Source organism: Hemitrygon akajei, chromosome 20, assembly GCF_048418815.1.
Source record: "Hemitrygon akajei chromosome 20, sHemAka1.3, whole genome shotgun sequence".
Classification (NCBI taxonomy): domain Eukaryota; kingdom Metazoa; phylum Chordata; class Chondrichthyes; order Myliobatiformes; family Dasyatidae; genus Hemitrygon; species Hemitrygon akajei.
The window spans coordinates 34,065,196-34,088,666 of NC_133143.1; the positions used below are offsets into that span (position 1 = coordinate 34,065,196).

Consider the following 23,471-nt stretch of genomic DNA (forward strand, 5'->3'; position numbering starts at 1 on the left):
GGGCTACACGTTCAGACCTAATGACGGCCAGCACCAATTTCTAGACCCATGTTGTCGGGTTATATTGAGTAGATGCGCGCGCGCGTGTCTAGTGTAATCTAGAGGCGAGAGGTGCACACTGATACCAACTGGAACTCTGTTGTATTTCCGCATCTCGAAGCTTGCCCGGGACCAGGTAAGTCTGCTACCCTCTGGAGATGGCTAATTACAGAGGCGAGGACAACAGATCAAGCAGTGAACCCACGGGTAGGCTCGGGGAGTTCAAGTGTTAATGTAACAGGAGCGTTATCTTTGCAGAATTTGTATACGCTTTATGCCCAATCCATTGCCACAGACGTAACCCCTGATATGCGGCGGATTTAACGGAGACTGGTCGCATCCCTACGTAAGCTCAGAGACCTGGTTAGAAGTTGACGTAACTTTGAAAGTTTGAAGAGGTAGCTGTTACTCTTGACGTGGTAGTAAATCTGTTTCGGATGATCAATAGCGAGAGAGCCGATGGGATGTGACTGTGCGGAGTCACCGAAAATACAGGAGTCAAGGGAGGGAACGGGCAATGAATGGAGCGGAGCGAGCTCAGGCGACTAAAGTAGCACCTGTAACTGTTGGCAGGAGCGAGCACCATGATCCCACTCGGAGAGTGCATGTACGCGGGGAGGAAACGGAGGAAGCCCATTCAGAAACAGTGAGTACTGCAACAGCGCAGAGTCCGTACTTTTATTTTGCCTTAACAAATAATTGGTGCCAGTCACTTGCGCGGGGATCGATCAAATCCGCCTTCATTTTGCAACGGAATTCGTTGTAAAACACTCACCGAAAAACTAGTCCTAAATCTTGGAACCGTGTGGAATAAAACGTTTACTGCAAAAAGATATGAGACTTTCTTTAAGTAGTTAGCCTTGACATCATTAATAAAGACAGATAAAACTTAAAGAGATTTTAAATTGTCAGATGATTTCATATATGGATAAACAGCACCAGTGCTGGGAGTTTATAATCTATTTTTGAAAAATATCCACCTATCGAACTCTAAGTGTGTAAATATATCAAATTCTAAAATAGATTGCTTCAGTACTGAACGTGCGGATGCACAGTCCATTAATAATTACACTATAAGGAGGTATTATAATTTTATTAATGCATATATTAAAATTGATTGCTAATTCATTAAACGGACAATTGTGAAGTTTAGATGAGTTAACTTGTCACATAAGTGTTTTTAGTTATCCATAAAGAGTTAGTGAAATGGCAAGTAATGTTCACATTTCAGATTATTTGATAGGAGGACACATTATCATCCCCCACCCACTTTGCAATAATTAATATCACACTGTTGAATCATAAAATGCATTTTCATCTGTAAATCTTACAAATGGTTTAGAAACTCCTCTGGAATGTGTTTTTTAACTTCAGGCTTGCTTCTCCCCCAAGCTGATGCATTTATTTATTAGCTGATGTTACTTTGTTCAATGTTTGATACCTTTTCTGAGTGTAAATCACCATTTAAATTCTAAAGGCAAGGATGATGAAAACTATGAGTTAAATTTGGATTGATCAACTGTTTTCTTTTGCCACATGAGTGTCTTTTCAAAGACTTCTGCGAAGATCCCATGATTTGAATTTGAGTCAAGAAGCAAAGATTCCAAAAGACAAACTGATCCAGCTGCAATTCAGATATAAGAGTAAGGCCAGGCACAAACCCCAGTGCTGCAAGGGAAGTCCATTTTATTGATTAATGAGGCTTCATTCAAACCAAACCCAGAGCACAGTTAGTCCATTTCCGATGTCCTTTTCACACGCTGCCTGATCTTACTCCAACCAGTCAGGCAGGGGTGAAATGTCAACAACATCGCCTCGCTCGTTAACACCCACACACCAGGAGGATGCCCCTACTGCCCAGCACCACCCTGTTGCAACATTGCCAGAAGTGGGGGATAATTTGAAAGGGAGTCGGTGATGTTTCCACACAACACCTCTGTGCCAGGAGGTGGTTACGTAATGAGCAAATTTCCCGCGTGGAGATTCCCGTTGTAGTCAAGAGCTTGTGTTGTGCTCAATCTCCGCAGGAACGTGCTATTACCTTCCCCTGCCAAACCTTACCCGTCACCTGCTCACTGACCTTCCCTTCGCTAGCTCCCTGTCCATTTTTCAAGTTCTCGTTCTTGCTTCTGGAAGTCTGCTTGGTCTAGAACTCTGGAGCCTCCTCTAAGTCTATAACCTTCTGAGGTTTCAATACTTCTCCAATTCTCAGAGCTCTAATATTAGTCACTAGTCAGGATGTCTCATTGTGAGATTGGAACTAAACTTTATTTGAGAATGCTGTGAAAAGATCCTTGAGGCCTTTATGCCACCTTAAAAACATTGTACAAATTTATGCTCAGTGGACGCATTGTTAGGTACATTGTATACCTAATAAAGTGGCCACTGGGTGTATGTTGTAGCCCGCATTCTGCAAGGTTTACAAACAAGAGAAAATCTGTCCTGCTGAAGGGTTTTGGCCCGAAACGTTGATTGTACACTTTTCCCAGATGCTCCCTCCCCTGCTGAGTTCCTCCAGCATTTTGTTTGTGTCACTTCAAAGTTTGTCATCTTGTGCATTTGGAGATGCTCTTCTGCCAACGCAGTTGTGATTGTTTGGGTTTATTTGAGTTACTGTCGCCTTCCTGTCAGCTTGAACCAGTCTGGCCATTCTCCTCAGACCTTTCTCATTAACAAGATGTTTTTACCCACAGAACTGCCACTCACTGGATTTTTTTTTTGTTTTTCACATCATTCTCGGTGAACTCTAGATACTGTTGTGCATGAAAATCCCAGAAAGTCAGCAGTGTCCGAGATACTCGAACCACCCTTCCTGGCACCAACAATCATTCTAAGGCCAAGGTCACTTCCCTAATCTGATATTAGGTGTAAATAACATCTGAACCTCTGACCATGTCTGCATGCTTTTGTGCATTGAGTTGCTACCACGTGATTGGCTGATTAGATATTTGTATTAATGAGCAGGTGTATAGGTGTATCTAATAAAGTGTCCACTGAGTGCAAGTTATTATTGATGACAAGAGTTTTATGAGACAATGAAGCCTATCTTAAACATGTCATTTTGGGTAATCTTGTAATTGCATCCATTTAATATAAATGTTTAAAATGTTGAAAAGGCCTAATTTTATACATAGGCTCTAAGGTGGAGGAGAGGGGAGACTTTTAATCCCTTCCATTTTTCTATCTGTCTAGGTCTGTCAGACAGCCAACTTCTAAAGTTAGCACCATTCAGGTTCTTTAGCACCATTATTTCACAGGACCTCATGTGAGAGAACCAGATCTCCTTCATTCACAAAAAATCTTGGCAGAAGATGTACTTTTTGTGGCTGTTGGTAAATTCCATCTTCCCCAGAACACACCAGTGCAGTTCTACGTTGTCATCGTAGAGAGAGCACATTCAAATCAGCCATTACTGTGTGGTTTGTTGCACCACCCTCTCACAACATACAGTGAACTGTGAGGTCAGCAGAAGAGGTCATTGACTGCAGTCTACCAGCGCTTCAGGACTTGTATGTGTCAAGGGAAGGAAGATCCAATGCAGATACTACCCATCCTGCTAACAGCCTTTTCCAAAAATTCCCTTCTGGAAAGCACTACAGTACCGGGCTATTAAAACAAAAACTTCATGCCATTATAAAAGTTTCTTCCTCCCGGCAGTTAATCTGATCAATCACTTTAGTTAGTTCCCGCCCTCCTCTATTTATTACCCCCATGACTTCACTGTACTGTAGACACTTAAACCAGTTTTTACAATGTTGCTACATTGTAAATACATGCTGCTATTTATTTTTTATTCACGTTTTATTCCATATCCAGCCTTTCACATCTAACTATATTAGCTTTTTAATTTATAATTATTTATTTTTATGTAATTATTTACTCTTTATAATTGTTGACTGTAATTCCTTTTTGTTGCATGTCGCGCACTTGCCAACACTCCAGAGCAAATTGCTAATACGTGTAAATGCACATTGAGAATGAAGTTTATCCTTGATCCTAGTGTAATTTAGAGTATTATTCACTTTCATTTTATTATTCCTGTCAAAAGAGATGTTACTATGCATTTTGCAATGTGCATAGTCAAACTATCTCCTGCAAAAACCAAGGAGAATTACAAAGCTGAACTGAAATTCATGAGGTTGATTCTTCAGGTGAAGAGTTTACTGTGTGACAGAGACCAATGCCAATGCTCAGTGAAGTTTAGAAGAAATTGAAATGAACTAGTTGAGATATACAAAATTCTGAAAAACGAACAGGATGAACATCAAGAGGCTGTGTTGTTAATCTGGATTGACTTGAGCAAGGAGGCAGAATCTCAGGACAAGTGGTTATTTGGGTATCTTTGAGTTCAGGATGAACTTCTTTGCAAATGGAATTGCAAATCTTCAGAAAAATATCATTTCCTCAAAGGTTGTTGATGGTCAGTGTATTTAGAGACTGAAATTTATTGTTATTATTTTTGATTCATCTTGCCAGTGTTTTTAGTTATTATTGTTATGTAGCGATGTACCAAATACAGAGCTAGAAACAACGACACGCAGTCGGTAAGTCATTTCCAGACTAGTTTATTCAAACTTCGCGGCGCTGGCTTTTAATCCCAAGTTCCCGCCCTCTCCGGGCGGAAATGACGTCAGAGGTGCATTACCAAAGTCTCTCCCCGTGCGCGGGTTATTTGTGAGCCGGTTCGCCTGCGCAGAAAGTGGGTCGCCACAGTTCGACAAAGTTGATTACTCTTGATTACTAAGAAATATTGGCAAATACATCAACATGTTGTTTCTGTAATCAATTGCAGTTAAATTAGTAATGACAATGACTTTACACGTACACTCAAAGTCACCCCCATTGCTCCACTTGCATTTTTACTGTTCTGGAGATTTTCCCTCATGAGTTGCTAAGTCATGTCACTGAATAGTATATTCTATTATGTATCCACTTACAAACGCATGTGGATATTAGTCTTTGCGAGCACATCCTTAGAGAAAAAACGTATAGTTGATATGTAAATTCTAGCATATAACATTTCATTTTATTTCTATGCACAAAATACAAATCAAATTTTTCTGTAGGTCTAGAGGGCAGCATTTGTTTTGTTGAAACCAAATGAAACTCACACTCACTGATGAGTAAGAATCAGATCAATTATGACTTCACTGAACGGTGCAGCATATTCAAAAGGCCATATGGCCCTCACCTGGGTCTGTTTCCTTTCTCCTTATATTTTCTGAAACCCATTTACACTCAGTGGCCACATTATGAAGCACAGATGTGGAACACAGCGAGGTCCTCTGTTGCTGTAGCCCATCCACTTCAAGTTTCACTGCTTGTACATGCAGGGGAGCTCTTCCGCACACCACCTTTGCAATGTGTGGTTATCTGAGGTACTGTTGCCTTCCTGTCGGCTTGAACCAGTCTGACCTCTCCCATTAACAAAGCATTTTTGCCCACAGAAGAGATGTTCACTGGATATTATTTTTGTTTATCGCACCATTCTCTGTAAACTCTAGAGAGTACTATCTGTGAAAATCCCAGGAGATCAGCAGTTTATGAGATATTCAAGCCACCCCATCTGGCAGCAACAATCATTCCACAGTTAATGTCACTTAGATCAGAATTCAGAAGAATTAGGTTTAATATCACTGGGATATGTCATGAAATTTGTTGATTTTTCTTCCCCATTCTGATGTTTGTGAAAACAACAACTGAACCTCTTGACTATGTCTGCATGCTTTTCTTCATTGAGTTGCTGCCACATGATTGGCAGATTAAATATTTACATTAATGAACAGATATACAGGTGTATCTAATAAAGTGGCCACTGAGTGTAAGTAACCAGATTATAATATTTCTTCTGCCAACCCAGCAATTTATTAAAAAATTAAACACCAGGAAATCTGCAGATGCTGGAAATTCAAACAACACACACACAAAATGCTGGTGGAACACAGCAGGCCGGGCAGCATCTATAGGAAGAAGCGCTGTCGACGTTTCGGGCTGAGACCCTTCGTCAGGACTACCCATCCTGATGAAGGGTCTCGGCCCGAAACGTCAACAGCGCTTCTCCCTATTAAAAAATTACTTTTGATTCATAGATTTTCCCAATGGACCTGCAGCATATAGACTTTCTGTCACCAGGAGAAAGCTTATATGAACAGAAAATATTCATCTATGAATGTTTGCACGAGTATCTGAGTATCTGTTTCTCAAGTGAAGGCCGTTGTGCTGGAGGCACACCATAGAGAAACCAGTTTCATAGTCAGTTATATATCCTATGCACAAACTTGCAAAATATGGTTGGCATTATATTGGTTGTGCTTTACGCCTTCACAATTGTTTGAAAACTTTTATTACCTGCCCAGAGTGAAAGGTGCCAAACTTTGCTAAGTGGACAGTGTTCTAACTTCTAAGTGAGTAGGTCCGGGGTTTGGTATAGTAGCTTAGTAGTTAATTTAGGAGCCTGGACTAATGATTAAGAGTTCAAATCTCACTTCAGTAGCCATGTAATTTAAACTCAGTTAATTGAAATGATCTGGAAGAAAAAAAAATCAGTAACGTTGTTCATGAAATCAGCAGATTATCAGAAAAGAATGGAATTGTTCACAAGAATTTTCTAGAGATGTAAGTCTGCCATTCCTGCCTGTTCTGCTCCACATGTGTCTCCAGACTCACATGACTGTGAATGACCCAGGGTGCTTTGTGAAATAGCTAGTTAGAGAAGGGCAATAAATGACATCCTTACCATCAACCATAATATCCTGTGAATGAGTAAATGGATTCAAGATCTACCCCAGCAATTCAGGCAAGAGGATGACACCAGTTTTAGAGTCACCAGGAAGTGTAACAGATTCATTTAGTATTTTTGAAGATAATCACTAGCCAATTTATTCACCAACCAACATAGTTTGAATTAAAAACAGAAAATGTTGGAAAGCAGCGGGTCAAGAACCATCCATAGAACAAGAACCAGGGTTAATGTTTAGACTGGCATTCGTTCATCACCACCCTGATGAAACATCATTGATCAGAAGCATTAATTCTCTTCCTCTCTCTACAGATTCTGCCTGACCTGCTGAGCATATCCAACATTTTGACATTTATTTCAGATTTTAGCTTTTACAGTTTAATGGAAGAGGTTTGATAGTTAAAAGTAAAATGAAGAGCTGCTGTCTAAAAGAATAAGTTTTTTTTTATTTAGCACCTAGTAATAAATCATGGGCATTAGTTTTTTCCCCAGGAATTTCATGAGTGATATGAACTAGCTTTTCCTCTATGGATTTGCTTGGGTGCATTCCTCTCTATATCCAAGGAGATCTCTTGATAAGGATAATAAAGAAATTTTCAATGTAGGATTCCAATAATAGGGCTGTACAGGACAATATTCCTGCTTCCCATGTTTCAATGTCAGGGACACTGTTCTAGTCATGGGCATGAAACAGATTCTTTGTCCCGCCTTGGACATACCAGCTATCAAGTACTGACACATCTATACAAAGCCCTTCTGCCAGCATTTGGTCTGCTGAAGTCTATGCCTTGGAACGCACTATTGACAAACACTAAATGACTTATTGGTAAATGGTAGAGATCCAACATCATTTAAAACACAATGTGAGTAAATAGGAGAGATCATGTATTATTGTAGCAGGACATGGATGGGGCAATGCCGCTGCTTCACAGCGCCAGAAACTCGGTTCACCCCTGACCAGGGGTGCTGTCTGTGTAAAGTTTGCATACACTCCCCGTGACCGTGTAAAGTTTCCTCCATGTGCTCTGGTTCACCATATTTTGGGGAGAATAATAATAATAATAATAAATGAGATTAATGTAGGACGAGCACAAATTGATGTCTGATGATCAGTGTGGAGCCTGTGGACCTTTCTCTGTGCTATATCTTTCTTTCACTTTATCACATCCTCCACTAGCCAGCAGTTTCGAATAATCCATTTCTAATTTATTATAGGAGTGCACTCTGAGAAATGGGAAGAAAGAATTCAAATCACAAGGGAAGTGGAAATCAGGAATTTACTTCTCCAAAAAGACCTTGATGCTGAGGAACATGATACTTTGATACATTGATTTGTTTTGGAGTACTGTAAACCTGGCAAGGGAACATGCAGCAAGAACTGTTTAATGCACTTGAAACTGACCTCACAAGCAGAGATAAAGAACTAGTGATTTTCTCCTAATCCTCCACATCACCTTTACTTCCTGATTCCTCCTAAGTTGTTGTATGGGGTACTGAGTATATTTAATGTGAGGTTTTATCTTCTCATCCAGGTGGAGGGTAAAGATGTTGTGCCTCTTTATTGAAACAGAGGATTTCAAATCCTAAGCATCGCCATTAAGTTGATGATCTGACCATTATCTCCGTGACACACACAAAATGCTGGTGGAACGCAGCAGGCCAGGCAGCATCTATAGGGAGAAGCACTGTTGACGTTTCGGGCCGAGACCCTTTGTCAGGACTAACTGAAAGAAAAGATAGTAAGAGATTTGAAAGTGGGAGGGGGAAATCCAAAATGATAGAAGACAGGAGGGGGAGGGGTGAAGCTAAGAGTTGGAAAGGTGATTGGCAAAAGGGATACAGAGCATGACCTTTCCAGCTCTTAGCTTCACCCTTCGCCCTCCTGTCTTCTATCATTTTGGATTTCCCCCTCCCCCTCCCACTTTCAAATCTCTTACTATCTGTTCTTGCAGTTAGTCCTGACGAAGGGTCTCGGCCCGAAACATTGACCGTGCTTCTTCCTATAGATGCTGCCTGGCCTGCTGCGTTCCACCAGCATTTTGTGTGTGTTGCTTGAATTTCCAGCATCTGCAGATTTCCTCGTGTTTGCATTATCTCCGTGAATCCACTTTATGTACTGTATTGTCCTATTTTACTGCAGTGGCTACCCATCAAAAATTTTGCATTGGTAGTGAAGTGTTTTGGCAATCCGGACCTTTGAAAGGTGCTCCATGAGAGAAAGTCTATTTTCTGACGTGTTGGGGGCCAATTTCACTTTATAGTTAACCAGCCAACAAAATTTTTGAAATCAACGTCACACTTTCCCCAGTTTCATCAGTCATTCTTTGGTTTTGAAGGAGAGCAGGTATTCTCCCTCTGGAAAAGTGCTGTTCTTACAGTTGACCAAGCCTCAGCGTAGAGCCGTGAATACTGCATAAGCAATATTAGTTGTGAGACAGTGAAAAACTTGCAGAAAATATTCCTCATCACCACGGTCCTTTAAATGAAGACACTTCCATAATTACGTGGCAATAACGAACTGGTGATATGTTACTAAATCAGGATGATATGCGACATGAAAGGGAACACATAGGTGTTGGAATTCCTGTGCTCCCAATGCCCTTGACTCAATTTGTGGCAGATATTACAAGTTTGGGAAGAGCCATCAGAGTAGCTGAAATAAATAACTGCAATGCATTTTGCAGCCAGCACACACTGAAGTCACTGGGCAAGTCTTAGCCCTTGCCTGAATGTTGTCTAGGCCTTACTGCATTCACTAATGGACACGCTTCATTAGCTGAGAAGCTGTGAATGAAATTCAATATGGTGCGTTCATTGGTGAACATTCTCACTTCTAATTTTCTGAAGGAAGGAAGGTCAGTGGTGAAGCAGTTGAATATGGCAGAGTCACCAGGTCCTGTGTTGTTCAATATTGTTCTGCATTTCCACTAATTTCATAGTAACATCCGATGCAATTTGTAGGAGACTCTGTAATGTGACTTTGAATGGTAAATATCGGGCCACATTGTGAGCAGTTTCCCATCTCAACTAAAATGAAAATGCTTCTCATTAAATCTAGTACCTCTTTTCTTTTCTAGCTCTGATTATCTGAACAGTGAAAGTCAGGAGAGAGCATCTATACTGTGAAGCCTATATTTTGCACCATTTCACAAACTTTGAAAAAGCCCTCAGTTGAAAAGCAAATAGTGTCTCAGATCTTTGGGGGAATTGGATGATGCACTTACATTTAATGGGGAATTAGCTGCTTACATGATTATGCCACTGGGAAAATGGCATTGTTAGGATCTGGATTCTCCCCTCTGAACTTTTTCTCAGTTATACAGAAAGAACAAAATGACTTGAACTCTTAGTTTCAAGAAGCTTCCTGCTCTCGAGCACAGAGAGTCGTGATTTTCATTACCTTTTGTGAGCAACCTATAAGGATTGCATTTATTTGACTGATATTCCTTTGCACTTTGAAAACTGAGATTGATCAAATTAAGATGTTTAAAGATAAATTAAGGCTTTGATAGGGAGGAAATTTGCACAAACAGTCGATTTTTTTCAGTATAATTCCTGTGAAAATTGGTCACTTTTGGAGTGCAATGCAATTGTGCTGGTTTCTCGGTCAAATTACATCATAACTTAAGTTTAAAGAAGTCTCCGCTGGATGCCTTTTGCACACATGCAAACGACACAATTTTCAGGCAGGATTTTAGAGCATGAGCTGTGAAATTATGTCAAAGTCTGTTTTTGGGGCACTCTTAGAATAACCACATTTTGTCCTTGAGCCAGGGATAAAACTCACAGAATTTCTCTTACCTACCTTTTCTCCGTCATTCCAGTGCCCAAAGGTCTTCCCACCTTCACTGATGAAACATTCTCATCAACCCCTCTGAGTGTGATCCATGTCTCTCTAACTGATATCTTACTCTGACCCTGATCTCTCAGATGCTTCTGAATCTTTCCTCATTTCCTCTAAATCTTTGATAGAACTTCAGACCCAGTCTCTCCTGTTGCTCCTTGACAATGATGTCAATTCTTCATTCTGACCCAAGACTGGCTGTCTCCTAACCAAGCTTCCAGTTGTGCCTCCCAACCTGCAGCTGAAGCCAGGAATTGACCTCCCTCACTCTTATCCCAGGACTGGAGTTACCCGGTACCCTCCACTGTATGCTCCACAATGGTGAAACACACAAAGAAAAATTGTAAGAACTTTAGGTACGACTTTGCTGAGGCATGCCCACAACCCAAAAAAATATTGTGGATACATGTCTCTTTGAGCCTTGAATCCAATTTCCCAAGGCTAGGGAAACAAATTCCTCTGTAAGAGAATCCTGAAGAGTGAGGCACTTCTGTGCAAAAAAAAAAGGTGAAAATCTGACATTGGATTCCTCAAAAAGGGTGCTTCATGACTGAAGAGAAATGATAACTGGGATAATAGAGAAAAACATCTGAACAGGATTGAGGTACAGAGGTACAACCTGATATAATGCTGGAACAGGCTCTGAGCACTGATTAACACACACCAGTTCTAGTGTTCACTTTTATTGTCATTTTGGTTGAATATGATCCTAACTACTCAGAAATGTGAGCATTGATAAGAAAAGACTTGATATTTGATCTTGCACACTGCAGTTGCCAAAATGACAAATGGGCGTAATTAAAGAAAATCAGACAATAGGCAATGTGTCAATATGATATTTAGCATACAATATCCAACAGAACCCCAAACATGTTTTCAGTATCAATATTTTGAACAACGCAATAAAATGTAATATTCTTTTCGGAGTTCAGCTCTAGGTGCAGTCACAACCCTGCAGTGGGAATCTCTTGGGTCTTGGAGAATGTATAGAGCACTGTAAAGGCTCAAAGAAAATGGAGGAAAGTTGGTTTGGCCAGAGTGGGCAAGATTTTAGATCTCTCGGACAAACAGAACTCCAGTAACTCACAGAAACATTCACACGCTCTGCGGGACTCAGTTGAAAGTCCTTTGTATAACATTTACTCAGAGGACGTTGAACGTAAGGTAATGATGGGATTAGATGGTAGGGGTTGGTCAAATGTACAAAATGTGTTTTTGTGGGGTATGAGGAAATTACGTGTTGGCGTATGAGTGTAATTATTGCCATTTTGTTTTGAATTTGGGTGCTGATGGTGAACTACAGTGATCCAGTATATTTTGTTCCCTTCTGATAATTGTGAACACTTAAAATTTACAGGCACTTACAGACCCCTGCCTATTCGACAAATCTGACTTCCTTTGCCCCAGCATTACACCCTGTGACTTTGGTTGTCCCAGATCCAGAACTTTATTCTAAATTCCTCTACTTCTCTGGAACTTCTTTAGTTTTCAAAACAATCCTCAGAAGCTTCTCATTACCTTTGCAAAATATCTTTTTAAGGTTTGGCTTGAAGTTTTATGTGTTCTCATTGTTCTTTACAACTCAGAGGGAAGCCATTCGGCCCATTGAGCCAATGCTGGGTCTCAGGGCAACCCCATTAATCCTATTCTCCCAGAAATCTATTATCTCCCACATGTCCAACAACTTTCTTTTCACTATGACCAATGAACTAATTTAGGTACCAACTAACCTACCAACAAGAATTACACTTTTACAACGTATCCCTGAAATACACATCAGCAGAAAGAGTTAATTTAACATTTGTCAAATCTGAGAAAGAGACAGTGTAAAATTGCCCATGACTATTAAATCCCCCATGACCATTGTAACATTGCCTTTTGACATGCATTTTTTATCTCCTGTTGTAATTTGTAGACCACATCTTTGCTACTGTTCAGAGGTCCTCCCATCAGGGTCCTTTCACCCTTGCAGTTTCTTAGCTCTGCCCACAACTAATCTACACCTTCCAATCCTATGTCATCTCTTTCTATTTTTTACCAACAAAGCAGCGCCCCCCTCTGCCTACCCGCCTGTCCCTTTGATATAATGTGTATCCTTGTACGTTAAGCTCCCAGCTATAATCTTCTTTCAGCCATGGCTCAGTGATGCCCACATCACACATGCCAATCTGTAACTGTGCTACAGGTTTATCTACCTCATTTTGTATTCTGCATGCATTCAAATCTAACACCTTCAGTCTTGTACTCATTACCTTTTTCGATCTTGTCCCCCTTTTACACTGCAGCTTACCCTGTTGACTGTAATTTTGCCTAATTAGGTTTCCCTGGTCTGTAAAAACTGTCTATTTCATCTGAATTAACTTCTAAGACAGGTTCTTTCTGGTCTAAATATTCATAAAATTGCAGTATACTCATCCCTAATATAGTGACCACAAGCCCATTTACTTTGAATTTGTAAGATGTCCATGTGTGTTATTTTCTCCTTGCCCATTACACATATTGCTTTAAAAATCAAACCATTCTTGATAAAGAGTACTGCAAACAAGAGATCGAAATGGGCAGTAGCATTCAAATGAACACTGTAACACTATACACCAGTAACACTACTTGTATGTTTGAGAAATTTTGAATAAATTTTCAGATAAATTACCAGAAATAGGGTGATTATATATGCATGCATGCCAGCATTGCATTCTGTTCCATTACATTTAATGGAACTAATTTAAAGAGTGTAAACCAGAATTCACAACCTCATTACATAGAACTTACACACAAGCAAGTCTTTCAGCCCAACCGGTGTATGCCAGCGTTATATTTTCCACATGTTTCTCCTCCAAATCTTTACATCACAAAATATTTCTGTTGTTTTCTTCCTCAAGCAGTTTCCCTTTAAGTGAGTAAATGCTATTCACCTCAATCACTCCACATGGAAACAAGTTTCACATTCTAACTGTTTCTTTGTTGAAAGAAACTTCTCCATAATTTCTTATTTTCTGAGTTTGTATGTTCAGCAATTACAATCTCATCGTCAATTATTTCTGTTCTTGCATACACCCCAGCATAGAAGACAATTCGGTGTCAATTTTGTATTGTAAGATCTCAGCTCCTGGACTCTTATGAAGGTAAATATATTTGCATTTCTCAGACAAGGTGAGAAAACTTTAGCCAGTTTTATGCTTCGAAGTAGCCTGGACCCCAGATGAAGAAGACAACTTCCTTTTTTGCCAACGACACACACAAAATGCTGGTGGAACACAGCAGGCCAGGCGGCATCGATAGGGAGAAGCGCTGTCGACGTTTCGGGCTGAGACCCTTCGTCAGGACTAACTGAAAGGAAAGATAGTAAGAGATTTGAAAGTAGAGAGGGGAGGGGGAAATGCGAAATGATAGGAGAAGACCGGAGGGGGTGGGATGAAGCTAAGAGCTGGAAAGGTGATTGGCGAAAGTGATACAGAGCTGGAGAAGGGAAAGGATCATGGGACGGGAGGCCTCAGGAGAAAGAAAGGGAGGGGGAAGCACCAGAGGGAGATGGTGAACAGGCAAACAACTAAATATGTCAGGGATGGGGTAAGAAGGGGAGGAGGGCCATTAACGGAAGTTAGAGAAGTCAATGTTCATGCCATCAGGTTGGAGGCTACCCAGCCGGTATATAAGGTGTTGTTCCTCCAACCTGAGTTTGGATTCATTTTGACAATAGAGGAGGCCATGGATAGACATATCAGAATGGGAATGGGACATGGAATTAAAATGTGTGGCCACTGGGAGATCCTGCTTTTTCTGGCGGACGGAGTGTAGGTGTTCAGCGAAATGATCTCCCAGTCTGCGTCGGGTCTCACCAATATATAAAAGGCCACACCGGGAGCACCGGACGCAGTATACCACACCAGCCAACTCACAGGTGAAGTGTCGCCTCACCTGGAAGGACTGTCTGAGGCCCTGAATGGTGGTGAGGGAGGAAGTGTAAGGGCAGGTGTAGCACTTGTTCCGTTTACAAGGATAAGTGCCAGGAGGGAGATCGGTGGGAAGGGATGGGGGGGATGAGTGGACAAGGGAGTCGCGTAGGGAGCGATCCCTGCGAAAAGCAGAAGGAGGGGGGAAGGGAAAAATATGTTTGGTAGTGGGATCCCGTTGGAGGTGGCGGAAGTTACAGAGAATTATACGTTGGACCTGGAGGCTGGTGGGGTGGTAGGTGAGGACAAGGGGAACCCTATCCCAAGTGAGGTGGCAGGTGGATGGAGTGAGGGCAGATGTGTGGGAAATAGGAGAGATGCGTTTGAGAGCAGAGTTGATGGTGGACGAAGGGAAGCCCCTTTGTTTAAAAAAGGAAGACATCTCCTTCATCCTGGAATGAAAAGCCTCATCCTGAGAGCAGATGCGGCAGAGACGGAGGAATTGTGAGAAGGGGATAGCATTTTTGCAAGAGACAGGGTGGGAAGAGGAATAGTCCAGGTAGCCGTGAGAGTCTGTAGGCTTATAGTAGATATCAGTAGATAGGCCGTCTCCAGAGATGGAGACAGAAAGATCAAGAAAGGGGAGGGAGGTGTCGGAAATGGACCAGGTCAATTTGAGGGCAGGGTGAAAGTTGGAGGCAAAGTTAATGAAGTCGACGAGCTCAGCATGCGTGCAGGAGGCAGCGCCAATGCAGTCGTCGATGTAGTGAAGGAAAAGAGGGGGATGGATACCCGTATAGACTTGGAACATGGACTGTTCCACAAAGCCATCACTCCAGCACCATCAACACGGGTTCCAACGACCATGGATTCGCCCCGGCTGTCGATCTCGGCTGCCCAGCGACCCAGGGCATTTTGAAAATCCGGACTCCAGCACCATCAACGTGGGTTCCAACGACCATGGACAGCTTCAAAGCGATTGCGCAACCACCGACTGCGACTCCATCCTTGAACTCCGGGCCGGGTCTTCACATGCTGCGATTGTGACTCCCGTCTCCCCTTCCCCCACCACCACTCTGCAGTCTCCTCTCCCTCAGATCCCATCGTCAGCTCCTGGGCCCTCAGAGGCTCCATCTTCCTCTCACCCCAACCCTTCCCTCTCCACTGACACTACCAGCCTCCCTCCCCCCTCTGATCCCATCTCTTATCCGTGCCAGGTCTTTACCATTCCCTCCGACCTCCAACTTTCTGAGGCAGAGCGCTCTGTCCTCACCTTTGTCCCCCTTCGCCCACACCTCAGCGAGTTCCGCGTACGCCATGACGCTGAACTCTTCTTCCGCCGGCTCCGTCTCCGAGCTTACTTCTTTGACAAGGACTCTCCTACCCCCACCGATGACCCCTTCTCCCGTCTTCAACCCTCCTCCTCTTCATGGACACCCCATACTGGTCTTCTGCTTGCTGTAGATCTCTTTATTGCTAATTGCCGACGGGACATCAACCGTCTTGACTTCACCACACCCTGTTCCAATTCCAGCCTAACTCCTTCCGAACGCTCTGCTCTCCATTCCCTCCGCACCAATCCCAAACTCACTATAAAACCTGCTGATAAGGGGGGAGCTGTTGTTATCTGGCGTACTGACCTCTACCTGGCCGAGGCACAGCAACAACTTTCTGATACCTCCTCCTATTTACCCCTTGATCATGACCTCACTAAGGAGCACCAGGCCGTTGTCTCCTATACCATCACCAACCTTATCATCTCTGGGGATCTCCCATCCACTGCCACCAACCTCATAGTTCCCTCACCCCACACTTCCCGTTTCTACCTCCTACCCAAGATCCACAAACCTGCCTGTCCAGGTAGACCTATTGTCTCAGCTTGCTCCTGCCCCACTGAACTCATTTCTGCATACCTTGACACTATCTTATCCCCCCTTGTTCAATCTCTTCCCACCAATGTTCATGACACTTATCATGCTTTGAATTTTTTCAATGATTTTTAGCTCCCTGGTCCCCACCATCGTTTTTTCACCATGGACATCCAGTCCCTATATACCTCCATCCCCCACCGAGATGGTCTCGAAGCTCTTCGCTTTTTTTTGGATTTCAGACCTAACCAATTCCCCTCTACCACCACTCTCCTCCGTCTATCGGAATTAGTTCTTACTCTCAATAATTTCTCCTTTGGCTCCTCCCACTTCCTCCAAACCAAGGGTGTAGCCATGGGCACCCACATGGGCCCCAGTTATGCCTGTCTTTTTGTTGGCTTTGTGGAACAGTCCATGTTCCAAGTCTATACGGGTATCCATCCCCCTCTTTTCCTTCGCTACATCGACGACTGCATTGGCGCTGCCTCCTGCACGCATGCTGAGCTCGTCAACTTCATTAACTTTGCCTCCAACTTTCACCCTGCCCTCGAATTTACCTGGTCCATTTCCGACACCTCCCTTCCCTTTCTTGATCTTTCTGTCTCCATCTCTGGAGACGGCCTATCTACTGATATCTACTATAAGCCTACAGACTCTCACAGCTACCTGGATGATTCCTCTTCCCACCCTGTCTCTTGCAAAAATGCTATCCCCTTCTCACAATTCCTCCATCTCCGCCGCATCTACTCTCAGGATGAGGCTTTTCATTCCAGGACGAAGGAGATGTCTTCCTTTTTTAAACAAAGGGGCTTCGTCCACCATCAACTTTGCTCTCAAACGCATCTCTCCCATTTCCTGCACATCTGCCCTCACCCCATCCACCCGCCACCCCACTCGGGATAGGGTTCCCCTTGTCCTTACCTACCACTCCACCAGCCACCAGGTCCAACGTATAATTCTCCGTAACTTCCGCCACCTCCAACGGGATCCCACTACCAAACACATTTTTCCCTCCCCCCCCCTTTCTGCTTTCCGCAGGGATCACTCCCTACGCGACTCCCTTGTCCACTCGTCCCCCCGATCCCTTCCCACCGATCTCCCTCCTGGCACTTATCCTTGTAAGCGGAACAAGTGCTACACCTGCCCTTACACTTCCTCCCTCACCACCATTCAGGGCCCCAGTCAGTCCCTCCAGGTGAGGCGACACTTCACCTGTGAGTTGGCTTGTGTGGTGTACTGCGTCCAGTGCTCCCGGTGTGGCCTTTTATGTATTGGTGAGACCCGACGCAGACTGGGAGACTGTTTGGCTGAATACCTATGCTTGGTCCGCCAGAAAAAGCAGGATCTCCCAGTGGCCGCACATTTTAATTCCACGTCCCATTCCCATTCTGATATGTCTATCCATGGCCTCCTCTATTGTCAAAATGAATCCAAACTCAGGTTGGAGGAACAACATCTTATATACCGGCTGGGTAGCCTCCAACCTGATGGCATGAACATTGACTTCTCTAACTTCCGTTAATGCCCCTCCTCCCTTTCTTACTCCATCCCTAACATATTTAGTTGTTTGCCTGTTCACCATCTCCCTCTGGTGCTTCCCCCCCTCCTTTCTTTCTCCTGAGACCTCCCATCCCATGATCCTTTCCCTTCTCCAGCTCTGTATCACTTTCGCCAATCACCTTTCCAGCTCTTAGCTTCATCCCACCCCCTCCGGTCTTCTCCTATCATTTCGCATTTCCCCCTCTCCCCACTACTTTCAAATCTCTTACTATCTTTCCTTTCGGTTAGTCCTGACGAAGGGTCTCGGCCCGAAACGTCGACAGCGCTTCTCCCTATCAATGCTGCCTGGCCCGCTGTGTTCCACCAGCATTTTGTGTGTGTTGTTGTTTGAATTTCCAGCATCTGCAGATTTCCTCGTGTTTCCTTTTTTGCCAAATCTCATATCATGTTGGCTCTAATAAGGCATACACCTATTCCTAGTATGTTCACAAAATCATGACATCTAGAAACTCACCCACCAGATTCCAAGAAATTACAGGAAAATGTTTATTCCAGTGCTTGAGGGAACTTGCATTTTATTGCTGAATTATGGATAGTGGCAAATTAGAGTCAGTCCAGCTTTATGCATCTGCGGATAATAGAAAGTGAGAATATATTCTTCCTATTTTTTACCACCGTTTAGCAGTAGATGGTCATTATAGAACTCATTGCTGTACTTCATATTCCAGGAACAAGAAGTAAAAATTCTTTTCATATTTATGTCTACCAAGCTCCAACACAGTGAATGTTTCCCTTGTACGCAAATTATTTCTTTACATGTTGTAGTCTTAACTTCAGAATGTCTTGGTGCAGATTTGATACCTTGGCCTAGATTTAACAGTGTTTTTTAAAAAATCCTTTGCAAATTCTAGGTTATTGAAAAGTATCTAATTTATAAAGATTGTTATCACCTTGTGTTGAGTAATTCATAGATAATCTGATACCTTTGTAAATAGTGTCAATATACAAAGTCAGTGCATGGCTGCAATCTTCTACTTCGAAACTCAACCGACGTTCAAAGGACAAATCTCCACTGCAGGTTCAGCAGTGATTGTGGAGTTCATCCACTTGGAGGAATGGGATGGATACCTGATACTTTGGATCAATTCCTAATACCACTTTTAATATTATATTCCCACACCCCATGGTAACAGATACGGAGATTTCATTGGCAGGACAATTTTCTTGGTTCCAGGTAACATTCCTTAGTTGAACTTAGTTGACTCATAAGCTCTGAGCCAATCCCACATCGTTAAGAGATTATAAAACAAGTACCGTGTTTTTAAATAATTAAACATGATAGACAAAAGCATTTGTCATCTAATCTTTGTTTCCTTATTTTCAAATATCAGCTTGAATTACTTCCAAATGTTTATATAAAGGTTCATAAAATATATATATTCATAATACTTTTCGCCCTCCTCAACACTGACGATGGTTTGGACTTGAGTATACATTGACTATAGAGTGGGTTGTTTCCCCAAGTGATAATAATTCGCCATTTAAGTTTTCATATGTCTAGCAGCTTCCTTTCTTACATCTCCCACTCTATACCCCAAGTAAAATGTAATGACTTCTTACTTAGAGCGTTATCTTACCTTTGAAACATGTTATTTTGGGACTTGGGATTTTGAAATCGGGAGAGTAAGAAAACTTTCTTTGGATATCTCTGATTTGAACCCTTACAGTACAGTTAAAACTGTTCAGGCTAACTTTACTGAAACAATCATGTAAAACAATAGCAATTAAAATGAAAGTCTCTTCCTTAAAGCCTTTTCTGAACTGTTCCCTCCCAATGTGTTCTCAAACTGGTATCTGTGAGGCATTTTCTTTCCTAGCAAGTAATGTAGGATTAACAGATTTATGTTAGATGTGGATATTGAGAATAACTGAACCAGGATGGGTAAGTTAGTCCGAGAGGCAGATCAGGTAGGATCTAACAGAATGTGGGTTCAGGATCAACAAGCTGAGTGCATTTTTCCTGCTCCTTTTTTTCTTATTCTATTAATCCTGTGTAAAGTACTTCAAAAACTTTCCAATTCATTCCACTATCTCTTTTGATGGCACCATGGTTCAGGAGCCATTCGAGATGCTGGAGGGAAGTCAGGGAGTAGACTCAATTCTCTGTCTCAAGGATCAACAGCCCTGAAGGTTGTGTTGCCTGTCCGATGCTCAGGTTTGGAACATCTTCTCTGACCTACAGAGGAATTTGAAGGATGAGGGGAAAGATCCATTTGTTGTGGTCCATGTGAGTACCAATAGATAGGAAAATGAAAAGGATTCTGCTAAGGGAATTAAGCAGCTAGCGACAAAATTAAAAAAACAGAACCAAATAAATAGTAATTTCTGGATTGTGCAAATTGGCACAGCAGCAATAGGCTCCGAAAGCAAAATGTATAGCTCAAAGATTGATGTGGGAGAAGTCTGTTTAGATTCTTGGGACATTGGGACCAATATTGGGGAAGCAGGGAGTTGTCTGATGGGATGATCTTGACCTGAGCAAAGCTGGGACCGACGCATTGGATATTTGCTTTCCAGTGCCTACTACAGCAGCATGAACTTTACAAAGGGTTGGAGCTGCGTGTTACAAAATTAAACTTCTAAAAAATATTCCTTGCTCAGCTTCTGGTTGTAAACAAGAACCAGTCTTCAGTCCTTAATATAAATTGCAGAAGTAATAGGTTTGAAGTGACAAGGGTACCTGGGCTGGCTGCTAAGAAATGTGGTTTGCAAAGTGAAGTGACCATGAGGGTTCCTGTCTGCATTAGCCAAACACAACACAATGGGGTTATAGTAAAACAGGCAACTACAGCTGTTATTTGCACCATTGTCTTCAGAAACTTTTAGACCAGGAGTTCCAACCTTTTTTATGCCATGGAGCCCTACCATTAAGCGAGGAGTCCCTGGACACCGGGTTGGGAACCCCTATTTTAGACTATCTGAGGAAATTACTTTGTCCCAGTAAAAGGTATCTGGAAAACATGATATGCAGATGATGTCATCCAGCAGAAAGCAATACAGATATTGGGAAGCACTGGGGATTGTTGGGAATGACAAGAATGACAGAAAAATGAGGTGACAGAAAGAAGAATTAGAATTCATTCCTCAGTCTTGGTTTGTGAGATGGATGACTCCATCTGCAACTCGTTCTTTTAGTTCATATGAGTTTGGAAACTCTTCCTGTGTTTGGAAACACTTCGTAGCTTATAACTTTTTTGTAACTTAAAAATCTATTATAAATTATGAATCCTCTGTGAGTGTTGAATGTGTGTTAAGAGCTACTATATTTGTCTAAATTTAAATATGTATCATTAAAAATATAATAATTCGTATTTACACTAGTTCTTTAGCTGGAAGTACCTCCTCCTTGGTAAGGAAGGGGCATTGGCATTGGGTATTGGCAGGTATGCCTCGCCACAGAGACTAGACAGGGAAGTGAGTCCTGAAAAGTATATGCCTACAGGTACCCTCTATAGTAATGGTACCTGTAGACATCTATATCAGATAGGGTGTTAAATCTTCTTTTGGGTTTAGGGCTTTGTGGACAAGGAACCCAATACAATCACACCAGGGTCTTAGTGAATCGCCTAAGCAGAGCTGTGGATATGAGTTTAAACTAAACAGAAAGAGGCTGGGTTCGACAGATTGGGAAATAAACAGATAAAGGGAAAGAGATTGCAGGTGAGGTCACTGAAGTCTCCTCTGGAAAAGGATAAGAATTTAACTTCAGAGAACACAGAGACAAATTTGATAAGGGGGGTGGTAAATACAGGACTAAACATGTTATATGTGAATGCACACAGCACATGAAACAAGGTACAGGAGCTTATAGTACATTTAACAATCAGAGTTGCGACATTATTCGCAGCACAGAGCTGTGGCTGAAAGAAGATCCGAGCTAGGGAGCTGTTAAATTAGGGCGTAGAATGGTACTTTTACTGTATTTTTCTTGTAGTTTAACTCATATATTTGCTTCACCTATACTTGTGTAGATGTTCATTGAATTTTTCAGTAATTGTAGTATAGCTGCTTCTGACATTTTCAAGAAGTTCCTTAAGTTTCTGCAGTAGGTGTCTCACAAGTTGAATCTGGCTTTTTGTAGGTTAATTCCATCAGTGAAACACTGTTGCCTTTTCAGTCGGAGCTAGGTATTTGTGCATATGATGACCGCTACTTGTTTGTTCTCTCCTTTTCTTTTTATTCATTCCTTTTGTAACACATAATATAATGGCTGTAAGCAACAAGTTTTATTCCTCATTCTTGATTTCCCAACCTCTGGATCACAACAATGTCAGGATCCAACAGAGCTAAACATCCAAGGACATATATCCTATTGAGAAGACAGGCGGGTGCGTAGAGGGGGTGGGATGGCTCTGGTGGTGAAAAATTAAATCATATCCTTAGCAAGATATGAATAGGATCAGAAGATGTAGAGTCCTTGTGGGTAGAGTTAAGAGGGTAAAAGGACCCTGATGGGAGATTATATACAAGCCTCTGAACAGTAGCCAGGATGTGGTATACAAATTACAACAGGAGATTTTAAAAAAAAGGCACATAAAAAAGGAAATGATACAATGGTCGGGGAGACTTAAATATACAGATAGACCGAGAAAATCAGGATGGCACTAGATCAGAAGAGAAGGTATTTGTGATGGTTTTTTAGAGAAGTATAATTAAGCCTACCAGGCATAAGGCAATTCTGGATTGGGTGTTCTTTAACAAACCATATTTGATTAGAGAGCTTACGGTAAAGAAACACAGAGGAGGCAGAGACCTCAAGATGATAGAATTCACCGTGTGGTTTAAGAGGGAGAAGGTAACATTAGATGAATTGATACTATAATTGAATAAAGATAACTCCAGAAGCATGAGAGAGAAGCTGGCCAAAGTTGATTAGAAGCAGACTCAAGCAGGGCTGATGATAGAGTGGCAATGGCAGGATTTTCTGGGGGTAACCATTGAGCACATCAACATGAAATGCTGTCGCAGGTGAGTAGCATGCATCATCAGGGACCTTACCACCCAGAACATGCTCTCTTCTCGCTGCTGCCATCAGGAAGAAGGTACAAGAGCCTCAGGGCTTGCACCACCAGGTTCAGGAACTAATACTACCCCTCGGGCATCAGGCTCTTGAACTAAAGGGGAAAATTTCACTCCACTTCACTTGCCCCATCATTGAAATATTCCCACAATCAATGGACTCGCTTTCATCGTCTTCTCATGTCTCAATATTTATTGCTTATTTATTTATTATAATCATTTCTTTCTTTTTGTATTTGCACAGTTTGTTGTCTTCTGCACTTTGGTTTAATGCCCAAATTGGGCAGTCTTTCACTGATGGTTATTATTCTATAGATTTATTGAGTATGCCCACAAGAAAATGAATCTCAAGTTGTATATGGCGACATATACATACTTTGATAAAACAATTTACTTTGAACTTTGAGTAATTTGGAAAACACTGGATCAATTCATCCCAAAGCAGAAGAAGCGTTCTAAAGGGAGGATAAGGAAACTGAAGCTGACAAGAGAAGTCAACGACAGTATAGAAG

General features: G+C 42.1%; 1 protein-coding gene across 1 annotated transcript in view; it reads left to right on the top strand.

Annotated features, from left to right (window-relative positions):
* Window positions 1–287: 287 nt before the first annotated feature.
* Window positions 288–23,471, top strand: part of LOC140713713 (aryl hydrocarbon receptor repressor-like) — a 188,081-nt gene continuing 164,897 nt past the window's right edge. The window contains 1 exon segment of the mRNA XM_073024128.1: window positions 288–685. Coding sequence (XP_072880229.1) covers window positions 624–685 — 62 coding nt within the window. The 5' untranslated portion in view covers window positions 288–623.